The 14566-nt window shown below is 38.2% G+C and overlaps 1 protein-coding gene across 1 annotated transcript in view; it reads left to right on the top strand.

The window, feature by feature from the left end:
* ITGB8 (integrin subunit beta 8) overlaps positions 1-14566 on the top strand; it is a 67534-nt gene that overhangs the window by 42483 nt on the left and 10485 nt on the right. The window contains exons 7-11 of the mRNA XM_067562095.1: positions 426-521; positions 611-700; positions 3186-3320; positions 8110-8515; positions 13102-13327. Coding sequence (XP_067418196.1) covers positions 426-521; positions 611-700; positions 3186-3320; positions 8110-8515; positions 13102-13327 — 953 coding nt within the window. The remainder of the gene's footprint in view (positions 1-425; positions 522-610; positions 701-3185; positions 3321-8109; positions 8516-13101; positions 13328-14566) is intronic.

The following is a 14566-nucleotide window of genomic DNA, read 5'->3' as shown; positions in this document are numbered from 1 at the left end:
AGAATGTAGAAGCTTGAGAGCAAACAGAAGAAGGGAAGCAATAAACAATGAAAAAGAGGCTAAAAACAAGATGAGAGGGGTAGTAGCAGGAGAAAACAGGCATAGAAAAATACGAGAGCGATCTGGGAGAGGAAGGTTAATAGGCAACAACTATGGAGCCAGAACCTGGCATCAGTGGATCAGGGCCCATAAAGGGACACAATGGAAGATGGTGTCTCAATCAAAAGTTTGGGAAGCATTGGACCAAGTCCTAATTAATTTCCTGTACTTTCCCATGAATCATATGTGTTGAATTTAATTTTTGTTAAGTAGTAAAGATGGGAATAACTCCCATGAATATTTATTTCATTGCTCAGAGTCCACAGAAAGAGAAATCTTTTTACCTACCAAAACTGCAGTCTTTTAAGGCTTATTATATTTTTCAGGAGCATCCATCACTTGGGCAACTTTCTGAAAAACTGATAGATAACAACATCAATGTTATCTTTGCAGTTCAAGGAAACCAGTTTCACTGGTATAAGGTATGTTAAAAGTCATAACTGCAGTTGATATTTTTTAAAAGTGCAGTTTTAAGATTATAATTGTGAATAAATGATTGCATTTTTCATAGGATCTTTTGCCTCTGTTGCCTGGTACTATCGCAAGACAGATAGAAACACAAGCAGCTAATCTTAATGATTTGGTGGTAGAAGCCTATCAGGTATGTTTCCCATGAAGATTTTGTATAGGTTTTTTTCTTATTTGTGCAGTTTTCTTACATATAATAAACTACAGCCTAAGGCTGGGATTTTGAAAGGTGCGTAGAGGAGTTAGGGGCCCATCTCCCATTGAAAGTCAATAGGAGTTCGGTGCCTAGTCTTTGAAACTCCTAGCATGAGATCCATATCTGGTGAACATTTTAAGTGACCTAGTCCTCTGATGTTTAGGATGGGTTCTCAGTTTATTGGTGCCTTAGTTGCTCCTAAATGTCCCAAGGGATCCTTTGCACTAGTTGCCATGCTACCTCCTAGGAAGTCTTTTAGTGGGTTTAGATGCATTTTCTGTGTCTCCAGCTTTCTTAACTTCTTTGTGTCACTTCTGCCTTCTGTCTCTTTTTTTTTTTTTCCTTTTGGTCTCTTTATTTCTCCATCTGAGTTTTATATTCTATCTCTATTCTCTCCTTTATTCTCGTACGTTTTTTAACCATTTTGTTTTCCCACAAATATACTTTCTTTGTTAGCTGTTTTTCCCAAAACCAGTATTACAAGTAAATGTACATATTCCATAAAGGCTCAGAAATTTAATGCAAAACTATAGACATTACAGTCTGGCTGTGTATTACAACATTTTATAAGAGGTAGAAATTGGGAGTGTCTAATTGGGAGTCTTAAAAATAGGTTTTGCCATAGCAGATTAACTATGTTAAAATTGGACTTACAAGAAGATCTCGGAGCATTTGCCATAATGAATTGCAAGGCCCCACCTTTGTCACCACTTTTTTTTGTCATTCAGACTATTCCTTTCCCATCTTTTGTGTCAGGAAAAAGTTTTACAAACCATTGTCTTTTGAGGTCTGAGGATTGTCAAGATAAACCAAATAAATCAATCAGGAATGTCAGTGCACATTTAACTTGCAGTGATGTTAAAAGCAGGCACTATTAAATAGCTGAAGACAGACAAATAGTGGGAATTGGATTGATACAAATCAGTTTATTTCAATTAAATTAACCTGTGTTTTGTACCTTCTCCCATAACATTAAAATACTGAATTTTGAAAGTTGATTTCCAGAAAACCTCCAAGGTTTGCGCTAAGCAGTGTTTGGTTAAGGCCATTGTCCTCTTAGCATGCGATAGAATCAATGGATTATTTCTTGCTAAACAGTTTCTAACATGGTACATTTGTGCTAGCCATCGAACAGCCTACCCCAATTTCTAGAAGATACTCCTGGACAGACACACAATGAGAAGAAATGAAAATTTCACAATGTAACCTTTTTTGTTTCATCAAAGATCCTGTTCCATACACCCACTCTCTCCTCTTGTCCTGTTTTTACTTTTCAAATATCCTTTATTTCTCTTCTTTCTTTCCATCCTAATGTTTTATGGATTTGGTACTTTCAGTTTTTAACATGGTTCTAGTATTTTGCTACACAAATACATTGTGAACTGTCTTTTGAAGTTTTGCCTTCCTGAAAACTAATGTTTGACATAAGAAAATAAATGTAGTGTTAATGTTAGGTAGTGGGCCTTTTGCACTTTTCTTCTAAGCAAGGAAGCCTATTGGCTTATTTATGGAAAACACTGGCTGAAAATCCCTGGCTAAAAAATCCTAGATGAGTCACTAATTTTCAGAGTTTGCTAAACATATTTTCAGATTCATGTAGTTAATCTTTCATTTATAACAGCGAAAATGTCCAATTAAATAAATATTTAAAACCTACTAAAATGGTTGAAATTATATGTAACACTGTACAGATAGTAGTAGCTTTTAGCAATCAGTTTTAATAAATCTGTAATAGGCCAAATTGAAGCAATATTCCCTCTAAAATTAACAGGTGGACTCATTGCACTGTAGTGCAATTTTTGATGATGATGGGGTTTTTTATTTCGTATGAAGACAGCACCCAAATGCCTCAATCAGGATTGGCTAATTGCCTGCTTAATACCATCTGTCCTGAATAAATCAGTCAGTATAATCCAGTAGCTTTTAGAATAACCTGAGGCTTGTTCTGAGAAAAAATTTTCTAAGCAGATGCAAAATGTCAGAAGATGTAATTGTCAAGCTAATTTGGAACCTTTCCTGCTAGATAACAATAGATGCATACTTGTTCTTTTATTTAAAGAGTGCTGTTAAGACAGTATTGTCACCACAATAACCAGTTTTTGTTACACACAGTCATTTAGAATAGGTTTTTCAGTGGGCATAAATACACAATCACAAAACTATGTAAAAATAGCAGGAAATTTGAATGTGGATCCCCTAATCTTCTTTTTCAGAATTACTAGTTAACTAGTTGTATGTGTTTGGAATATAATTGGGTCTTTATATGGAAAACAATGCCTTAATTCATTCCATTATTCAGACAAACAGACAAGCTTTATTCATTTCAGTTAAATCCACTGAGTCAAAGCATGCTCATGTTTTAGACACTATTGTATATTATATGTTGAAATGCAATGTAACTAAAAGTTGTTTTTCATTACAGAAACTAATCTCTGAAGTGAAAATTCAGGTGGATAACCAGATCCAAGATCTACACTTTAACATAACTGCAATCTGTCCTGATGGAAGTAAAAAAACAGGCATGGAAGGATGCAAAAATGTGGCCTATAATGAAGAAGTACGTTGTGTTTCTCAGTCTCTGAGAAATTGAGCTATTTATTGTATTTTTTCTTTTAATAGATTTTCAGTTGTTTTGGGTCTTTTTAGTCTTAAAAAAGCTCTAGAAGTAGATTTCAGTGTTCTTGGTCATCAAGTTTCTACATTCTCCTTGGCATTATTTCTCCTGAAACTTATTTTAAAGCAAAAGCTACGTGTTTCTTCTCACTGATCTCATGGAGATAAGGCTCAAAGCATTGTTATCAGCCATCTAATAATGTTTATCAGGACCATTCCCCACAGCACACCATTGAACTTGCTCATATTCTGCATGAAAGGCAGCTCAGAGTCATTAGAGGCAGACTGACAACCACTTGGCCATGGCTCAACTGTATTGGGGTTTTTTTCCTCTGTGCTTCTTTGTTTAAAAAGTGTATCTTCTACACATCCCCACCGATCCTGGTAATTTGTATATTTTATAAATCAGATTAAAGAGTTGGTGTATGTCCATCCGGAGCATTGCCCTCCAATGGATGTAATTGGTTCTATTCGTGTGTGCATGTATATCTTTATTTCATAGCTTAAGTTAATAGAATAATTTATTTAGCTCACTAAGAAGAGTTCTGTACTTTTTTGAGTGTAAGATCAAAGTGTTCTATTCCTGTTACCAACTGTATGTAGCTTAGCTAATGTCACTTGCATCTATGTATTTATGCAGTCACAAATCTGTGGATTTGCGTGTGAAATTTAGAAATTACACCATGGTTTATACTTGTGTAGATTTGGTTTGCATGTCTAGTTGTAGATTGGCTAATGTAGTTCCAGGTGGAGTGGCTAGTTTTTTCCTTTAAACTCAGCTACAATGTTCCCACTTATGCTTGCAATAGATAATATAATTGTAATTAGTTCTGTTGTCTGATGAACAGAAAAACAAATGGTTATCTGTTTCTTTTTAATGAGTCGATTGTAAAAGATTGCAAGTGTGGTCCTAAAAGCTAGCAGCAGCTGAAAATCAGCTTTCTTCAAGAGGTTATCTTCTTAACAGTAAATCCTCCTTTCAGAATTTGTTTACTTGCAGAATGCTTTTCCTTAATTCTCACATTCCTTTCATTGCACAATCCTTCTTCCTTTCTCCTCCTAACAAAACACAAAACTGTTCTATGCTTTGGAAGAGTTCTGTGACCTCTTCGGGGCATAAGCACATCAGCTAGCCTTGGCTAGTAAGGCTTTGTGACACTACCCAGAGTACAATCTGGACTGCTGAATGGTGTGTCCCCTCAATTCTCCAACCTGAGGGTGCCTTTTACACTGCTTTGTTGTGAGAGCACTTCTGGTCTGTTCACACGCAGCCTCTAGTGTGTAAATTACTCCCATCTGAATCATAAGGGCGCTATAACCAGCCACTCCTGTATTATATTGCAGAGTGATACCAGAGAATTCCCAGCCCCAGACTTGTCCCCAGAAATGTGCATCTTGTACTGTCCAGTACCATCCTGGACAATACAGGCTCATAGAAAGTGCGTCATTTTATTAATAGAAAATGATGGACACAAATCCTGTTATCTCAAACGGAAGTACCCAAACACTTCAGTCCAAACACACTGGTTCAGATAAAACAATAAAACAAGTTTATTAACTACGGAAAGAAATATTTTAAGAGATTACAAATAATGAGGCATAAAAGTCAGAATTTGGATACAAGAAAATAAAAGGTAAAATGCATCTAATATCTAATTTAACAGGCTAAGTGGATTCAAAGCAAAATGTGTCTATCACCACGTGGTTGGATATCTTTCAAACATGACCCCTACCCCAGTCCATTGCTCCTTTCCTTGTCCTTTAGGCATTGTGGATGTTATGGAGAGAAAGGGAGGAGAGATGATTTGTGTCCTCTGTTCTCACTTCTTATAGTTATTTTCCTCTTTGAAAATCATCTCCAGCTGAGGTTCAGAAGACAGAAAGTCTGTTTGCATGGGAACCGCCAGCTGTTCCATTGTCAAGATGTAAATTTCTTGCTCACGCTCTCCTTCCTGCCACATAATGGCCGCTTAACGATATGATAGTCCATTTGATTATGTTGACACCTGGCTGAGGTGTTGGCTAGCATTTTGTCTCTGGAGAACTGGTTTGAAGCTGTTTCCCCAGACTTGGAACATGTCTTATACAGTAGAATTTTATAACTTTACATACAGTATTTCCATACACATTTTACCAGGACAACAATGTTCAGCAGATTGCATTTTCAAATGCTACCTCACAAGGCATACTTTTGTACAAAATTTATCATAGTCTTGTAAACAGGGTGAACATAAGGGTACAGACTGTCACAGGCTTATTATAATGTCTGATGGTATTCATACTGTAGGCACCCTGTACCTCAGGGGCCTTGGAACTTAACTGGGAGTTTTACAGTTGGGAAGATCCTGGGAGACTTCAACTCCCATGATGCCTTGGGGAAAAAGGAGAGAGACTCTTCTCCTTCCAGGGAGTAAAAAAAAAAAGCATGTGGGGGACTCCATTTTGGTTTTGGGTTGGAGCGCAGCCGAGGCTAGAAGGTGCAGCAGAGGGGTGGATAGAGGATTCCCACCTATCCTACATCATCACTGGGATACTCAGGATCTCCTTTGTTGTCAGCAACCTTAGGCGCCCTTGCACACCAGTGAGTGTTGCCTGCTTCCAAGTAACCCAGAAGAAGAAGGGGGTTACAATACTGTGTCCTAAAAGCATATCAATCTTTTTAATGTTGTACAGTGTTGGCCCAGGATTTTAGGAACGTACACCAAGAAAACACGGGAGAAAGGCATATATTCTTCTGCTTGAAGGCACAGCCTTTCTCCAGTGTTGTCCGTGTATGAGACAGGTCAGGTCTGAGGCTTTTTTCAGCCTTGTCTCAAGATAGAGGTAACTGCCAAGTAAAGGCTGGCATTCTCCAGTGGGGGGTCACAGAGGAGGGGAGGAGAGAAGAAAAGGAGAAATAAGAAGTTTAGTTTTTCGCACTTAATACAAACCTCTTGTGTAAATACAATAGTCCTTTTCTTATATTTTCTGTGTCTGGGCTTTGATTTGGAAGTCTCTACGCCTAGTTACCTCCTTAGACTGGAGAAGACTAAAGTAAAACGCTTCCTTCTTCCCTCACTCTCTCACCACCTCTTCGTTCTGTTTGCATTCCTGCTCTGATGAATACAGATGGGAGTTTTCCCTTTCCAGTCAATAGGCTGAGCAGCTTTTCAAAAGAGGCCCCTGTGCCTGGTTCCCGTCATAGGCAGTACCCTGCCAATTGAAAAGATAAGCACCAAATATAAAGATTTCAGTACTGTGTGGGCCCAGTCTATTGGAAAGTATCTACTGCCTTCAAAGCTTCCGAGGCTTCCAAAAGCCATGAATGCTAGTTCATCAGTGGGCAGGCATATCAAAGAGAACGGATATCCTGTGGCAGGAGGACGAAAAGGAAAAAGGAAAGCTCTGCAGAAGTGATTTGCAGAATTGCTACTGCCTTTAGCTTTCTACAATTCCATGTTATGGGTCTGTCTGTCCTTCTGCCCCTTGCTGGAAGCTGGATAGCCACCAAGAGTTACCATAGCCCTATCTGCGCCACAGGGCAAGAGTTGGATGTGTCCTGGGCTCAGACTTCAGGCTTGTGATCATTGTTGTTACATTTGTATAAGATCCCGGGAGCTGGAGGGAGGTCTTTCCCATGTCTAATCATTAGAAAGTAGTGGGAATGTATTGTTGAAGATTCCTTAAAGGATCGTCTTCTCCATCATCCCCTCCAGTTGGCTTTTTGTCTGATGAAAGAAGGTTTGATGAATCCCTGGTTTCTGTTTGCTGGTAGCAGGAATGAATTGGCAGCCAGAAACATCTCTCTCTGTACAGTCTACAGTCCTCATTTTTTTTCCCTTGCTCATTTAAAGTCATGAAAGGAAGAACCTACCCATGCACTCATTAACCTGCCAGCAACACACAATGTTAAGGATCACAGTGATATCATATTTTGCATTTTGAAAACTAAGTGTATGTAGTCCTCAAGTAGCAGAGGCCATGCATGGTGTTATCAAAGGTATTCATGCAGAAGACATGAAAGCCAGATCAGGTCTCCAAAGGAAACATACATATGGTATCATTCAGATTGCATAGTGAACCTTCAAATATTTAATATTTTAACTTTGTCTTGTTTGCTAAGCTAATGGTGAAATGCCAAAAAGTATACGTAATGTTACAGTCTTAACAATGCAACAGGCATATATATGTTGTTCAAACAAATACTTTTACTTATGTCTTAAAGTGACACAAAGTTTACCAATATGTTAACTCATAATATTAGACTACTCTGAAAGGCTGATACAGTTGTATTGGCATCGATTGTAAACACTTTGTGGCAGGGACATGGCTATTATACAGTGCCTTGCGCAGCAGAGTCCTGATTATGATTGAGACTTTTAGGGGTTGTCATAATATAAATAATATCAAGATAAGGAAATTTCTAATACCGTTGTCAAAAGTTAGAAATAGGACAGCTACCTTTGCTAATTCTGTATTCCTTTGTTTTATATCTGCATTCTGCAGATCATGTACAATGCCTTTTCAGCAAGAAATGTAGGCTGTTGTTTGTCTTGTGCTATTGGATTTCACTATGCTTGTTACTTTTGTCTTTACTAAAATATGATTCATTCACCAATTGCTACTGTCTTCGGTCTTGTTGCTTGGTAGGTATTAGAAGTGTATGATTTTTTCTTTAATTTATGATAGATAATTGAAATAACTTACAGGGAATGATTACTACGTTATAAATGCAGTATTTATTTTTGTCTTAGGTGCTTTTTAATGTATCGGTCACAATGAAAGGATGTGGTACAACTGGAGGAAGGAAATATGTGATAATCAAGCCTATTGGTTTCAATGAAACCACCATAATCAACATATATAAAAACTGTGCCTGTCAGTGTGAGGACAGTGCAAGGCACAAAAGAATATGTGCCGATGAAACTTTTCTCGATGATGAAAGCACCCATTGTGAAGACAATAACTGCAGTTCCAATGAAGATATGCTTCCTTCTGAGAGGTGTAAGTTGCACCCAGACCAGCCCATCTGCAGTGGTCAAGGAGACTGTATAGGTGGAAAATGTCTCTGTCACAGAACCAAGCTGGGCAAAGTGTATGGCAAATACTGTGAAATGGATGACTTTTCTTGCCCGTATTACCATGGAAACTTGTGTGCTGGTAAGCTACAGAATTTAAGTATGTTTTTGCTCAACCATATGTTTATATACAGTAGGTAGTCTAATAATAATGAATATGATTGTCAGACACTAAATGTTTCATTACATTTGTTTATTTTTAAAATCTGGTAAACTGTCTGGTAGCTCTAGAGACTGAAGTTCTCTGTTAGTTACAAGTGTCTCAAAATCTCCTACATTTCTGAGATTGTCTGAACCAAAATCCTGATCCTAGACAATCTCTAAATTCAAGAATTTCAAGACTAAACTCTTACATTTTTTTCCCCAGCAGTATCAGTATTGTTATCATGGATAGGCTATTTCTGTAAAAGAAGACAAGCAATTTCTACAGTTGAGTCTGTGCAAACACCACCAAACTTTGGGAAATATGTTTCCAGATCTGGGTCTGATTTTGTGTCTCAGGCTCATCCCTGGTTACATTATGACATGGATTATGAAGAAGATGCAATAGCATAGCATAATGTAACTACAAGTCATCCCAAATTAATGACATCAGACCTTAGGTTGATCTTCAGTTTCATATGCTAACAAACATACTAAAATAGCTCGGAATACCTAAGCCAAAAACAGGACAATGTGAACAGTGTGAAAACAAATGAACTCTTGATTTGGTATGTGAGACCTTCATTCCATTCTTGGGGTCAAATTCCTTTACAAAGAAGAGTGAAGTGAAAATTGTGCTTATGGCCGGTGTGTGACACGAATGCAGAAATACTATTACAACAGAAGTAAAGAGACAGACTGTGCCCAGTACCGTCATTATCTGTCAACCAGAATAATTTTCGTTTTCTCAATGGAAGTAAAATTTAAATTCTTATTTTAATTTTTTATTTTAAAATATTTTAAAATAACGTAATCTGTAAATATCTTTTTTTCTAGTCCTGTTCAACTAAATGCATCTTCTTCTTCTTCTTACAGCTTTTCCCGCACTAAGCAGGGTCGCCAGAAAGGTTCATTATGGTCCTTCTCCATCCGATACGATCTTGTGTATCTTCTATCTTAAGTCCAACACTTTCCATGTCTCTCTTTAGCACATCCTTCCAATGGATCTTTGGCCTTCCTCTCTTCTGTGGTCCAGGGGGCTCCATTTCCAACACTCTTCTCGTCACATGGTCCTCGCCTCTTCGCATTACATGTCCATACCATCTCAATCTCTTCTCCTTCAACTTTACTACCTCTATCACTTTGAGTCCCTCGAATGTACTCGTTCCTTATCTTATCCTTCTTTGTTACACCACAAATCCAGTACAACATCCTCATTTCATTCACATTCAGCCTAGTCTCCTATTTTAACGTTGTCACCCACGTTTCTGCACCATATGTTAGTGCTGGTCGCACAACAGTTTTGTATATCTTCCCTTTCAGTTTAACTGGTATTTTCGTATCGCAAAGCACACCTCTACATTTTTTCCAGTTGTTCCATGCTGATTGTATTCTTTGCTTTATTTCTGCACCCATACCACCATCCTCTTGTACCACAGATCCAAGGTACTTGAAGCTTTCTACCTGTTTGATTTCTTCTCCTTCAATTTTCACTGGTGCCTCCCATTCCCTATGAGTTCCACTAAATTTATAGTTCAGCAGTTGAGTCTTTGTTCTGCTGATCCTCATTTCTCTGTCCTCTAGTACTTTTCTCCAACGTTCTAGGTTTTCCTCCATGTTTTCTTCTGAACCTCCACACAGCACAATGTCATCAACAAAAAGCATAGTCCACGGGGGATCCTTTCTCACACCCTCAGTAACCACATCCATTACTATCAAAAATAGGAATGGACTCAAGGCAGATCCTTGGTGCAGTCCCACTTTTACCTCAAAGTTCTTCTCTCTTCCTGCTGAGCATCTTACCGAAGTCTTGGTTTCAGAGTACATATCTTGGATCAATCTGATGTACTTCTCAGGAACCCCTTGCTTTCTTGCACATATCCACACTTCCTCTCTTGATACCTGGTCATAGGCCTTTTCGATATCTATAAACATCATTCTCAAATCCCTTTGTCCTTCTCGGTGCTTCTCCATTATCATTCTTAATGCAAAGATAGCATCCGTTGTGCTTCGGCCTGGCATAAATCCAAACTGACACTGATCAGTTTCCACTTCATTTCGTAGCCTTTTGTCTATCACTAAATGCGTCCATGTATTTAATTTCACTTCACTGTAGATTGCCCAACCTGTGCACTGAGGGTCAAACTTAGGTCACAGTTAGAATAAGATAAATTTAAAATAACTCCACTGACTTCAATAGTTATTCTGGTTTAGCACTATTGTATTGTTGCAGTCCCTGAATAGGCTATTCCAGCTCAGACCCTTTTTCAGTGCTCCGAGAGTGCACCCCTTTTATGTGTCAGGCCTCCACTTCTTTTTGGGGTGAGATCTTGCAATCCAGTCACTCACCTGCTGGGTCTCTGGATTACTTCCCCGGTTGCCAGCTGAGTTATTTAGCAAGTCCAGTGAGCTTAGCACCTGAAAGATCTTTTTCTTTGGAACCTGTGATGGCATATATTTGCAATGATATAGAAACAACTTCTTCAAACCAAAGCATGTTTTATTTTACCCAAAAGGTATACAGTGCTTAGAGAAGTGGATTTAAAATAACAACCTACACACAAGTTCCCTTACCTAAACTTAATGTTTTTACCCACGGCTTGTTCCACATCTCCAAGTTGAGAGAACCAGCCTATATCGCTTACAGCCTTCTTCATTGGAGACCTCACAGCCTGTTGGCTTTTTCTTGACACCCTCAGGGCTGCCTTGCCCACCTGACCCCCATTCTCTCAAAAAAAACCCTCCTTCTCTGCCAGGGGCACCTTTTTTAACAATCTGGGTCTTTTGATCTTTAGGGTCGCCTTTGATCCCAAGCTTAGTTTTGAGAAGAATAAAACATACTAACCTGGATGGAGCTAGCCAGGTAACTTCTCCGGCTAGCTGGAGGGCCCATCTATTATAACTATTCCATGGAAGAAAAGTAAGATGCTGAGATGTCTTACCTGTGTCATTGTTTTCCTTTCCTCTTCAGTTCTGTAACAGCCTCTTCACAGCCTTCTTTGATTTAGCTGTGTGCATTCAGTTAGGCAGCAATACAAAATGGAACAGGGAAACAGACTTATAATATTTTCATAAATATACATTTTCCCAGGTCATCACAGTAACTATGAACATATCTTTGCTCAGATGAAGTGGAAATTGATCATGTGATCATTTTAAATGATACTGTATCGTAATACATATGCACAAGACAAGGGAGTTAAGGTTCCCTTTTGACTTTTCCTGATTTTTGAATGCCTAATTTTCAACTTTATTGTTCTCTTAACTTATGCGTTATATATTAGAATATAATATATACACCTAAGCTCTTCTTCCTCCCCTCTCCTGCCCGAGAAAATAAAAAGTTTAAAAGAATCTTTAATCACAGGAGGTCATCTAGTCCAATCCCCTGCTCAAAGCAGGACTAACCCCAACTAAATCATCCCACCCAGGGCTTTGTCAAGCCATGCCTTAAAAACCTCTAAGGACGGAGATTCCACCACCTCCCTAGGTAACCCATTCCAGTGCTTCACCACCCTCCTAGTGAAAAAGTTTTTCCTAATATGCAACCTAGGCCTCCCCCACTGCAACTTGAGACCATTGCTTCTAGTTGTGTCATCTACTACCACTGAGAACAGCCTATCTCCATCCTCCCTGGAACCCCATTTCAGGTAGTTGAAGGCCGCTTTCCCCCCTCATTCTTCTCTTTTGCAGACTAAACAAGTCCAGTTCTCTCAGTCTTTCCTCGTAAGTCATGTGCTCCAGCCCCCTAATCATTTTGTTGCCCTCCATTGGAGTCTCCAATTTGTCCACATCCTTTCTGTAGTGGGGGACTCAAAACTTGATACAATACTCCAAATGTGGCCTCACCAGTGCCAAATAGAGGGGAATAATGCAAATTAAGAGACATACACCATTAATCCATAAATGATCACTGTGCCAATTGCCTTTTCATTATTTCAGCAGTGACCGTGCAAATAGGGCAACTGCTCGAATCACAGATACATGGACAGTTCCTAACAAATATTTTATTTCTTGAGAGCTCATAGAAAAAGGCATCCGAGACAAAAACCCAGAAAGCCATTTTTACCTTAAGTTGCAACACATGGTAATAAATAATAGGATAGATATTCCACTTGCCCTGAGCTGCATGGACAGAGGCGATTACGTTTCTCGATGTCAATATATTGGCCGTCTAAATAAGCTGCCTGAATGGATTGGAAATGGAGCGCTGTAGAGGCCCTCCTTAGCAATTTATTAAATAGATTCTCTAAATATTTGGCATACCCTTGAGTCTTTTTAATAAGGGAACACCAAGGAGACATATTTGAAATAGAAACAATGGCCATATCCAGTTGCTTATTAATATTCTCTATTTTCAACTTGATTAGGGATTTAACACTTAAATTGAAATCTAATCATTTCTGCTTCTGAGAAACCTAGAGAATGCTAAGGATTTTGAATATGCTGTTACTAAGACATGTACTTACTAAGACAGATGGTGGTTTAACTCAATGCTTATTTACTGAAGACTATTTGGTGTTGCAGGCAATGGTGAATGTGAAGCTGGTAAATGTAAATGCTTCCGTGGCTGGGAAGGTGACCGTTGTCAGTGTTCATCAGTGTCAGCAAAACGTTGCATGAATTCAAAAGGCCAGATTTGCAGTGGAAGAGGAGCATGTGTATGTGGAAAATGCGAGTGCACTGATCCAAGGACTTTTGGCCGTTTTTGTGAATACTGCCCTTCCTGTAACAATGCCTGTGACGAAAACAGGTATGTTTCTAATACTTGACTTAATTTCCATTCTATGTTGTCCGCTCCCAGAATATTCCCATTCAGATGCTGTAGTCATTAGAAATTTACCTTCAGTATAACCTTACTTTAACATGTAGCTTTGAGTCTTGACTTGAGGCTCAAATAGTATAGTTCAGCTGCAGCTGAGGTATTTGTGCTGACATGCCCAGATCCACATGCAATGCACTGAAACTTACTACAGGTAAAAATAAATAAATAAATAAAAAGTATCCCATTAATGGTAGTTAAGATGTTTTTTGTATAAATTATGTATTTCTCCATAAATATAGGATGATAATGGCAACACAGAATAATTTAGAGATGGTCTGTACTGAATTTACCAGATTCAAGTGGTATCTGCTACACACGTTACTAATCCTTTATCAGGAAGGTTAAAACACAAAAAATAACCTTCCTGCCGATGAAAACAAAGCTATTCATATATAGTTAATGTTACCCTAAACTTTGGATCCCATGAAATTCTATAATGGCTTGGGTATACTAATGGACCAATCCCAAACCTTAATTCTGTAAGCAAGTAATAGAAAGTGGTCCACCCTAGGAGATTTACAAGGATTCAGCAGGGGTTTCCATTTAAATCATTGGAGAACTCCCTAGATCTGCCTGCCTCAGTGTACCCTTGGAAGGACATGGATACAACCCTCTGTTCAAAGGATTGACACTCAGATAGTAATTTCTTTGAAAACAAAATATTTCTTTATTAAATGCTAATTCTAATACAATTGGATTCTTAAATTGAAAATCAACACAATGTAATAAAATGAAATAAGCCGCTTGAGACAATACAGAACATCATAGACTATGTAAACTAAGACGGAGCAAAATCAAATGTAACATAAACCATAACAATGTAATGCAATGCGTATAACACAATGTAATATAACATAATGTTATGAATACTTATTGTTGCACAGCATAGCTGATGTGCAATATTGCAACACATAACACAGAGAGAAAAGCCCTTCATACATATGTATAAAGCCTTAATACAATGTTGTAATATAAAGCCAAACCTGTTACAATATAACATCCAGATTCCTTATACATATGTAAATAATAACATTACAATAATACCCATCCAATAACATTACTGCAAACTAACGTATTATGAGTGTTGGTCAGGCTAAGAGGCCATTCAAATGCAAGCATCCAGCTTCATTTACGGTCATACCCATACATTCCTTATCCTTAAAAGAG

Source organism: Emydura macquarii, unplaced genomic scaffold (assembly GCF_026122565.2).
Source record: "Emydura macquarii macquarii isolate MOO-44397 ecotype Brisbane River unplaced genomic scaffold, CSIRO-AGI_Emac_v2 contig_2422, whole genome shotgun sequence".
NCBI lineage: Eukaryota > Metazoa > Chordata > Testudines > Chelidae > Emydura > Emydura macquarii.
Note: the sequence above shows the minus strand (reverse complement) of the source record. Positions and strands in the feature narration are given on the sequence as shown.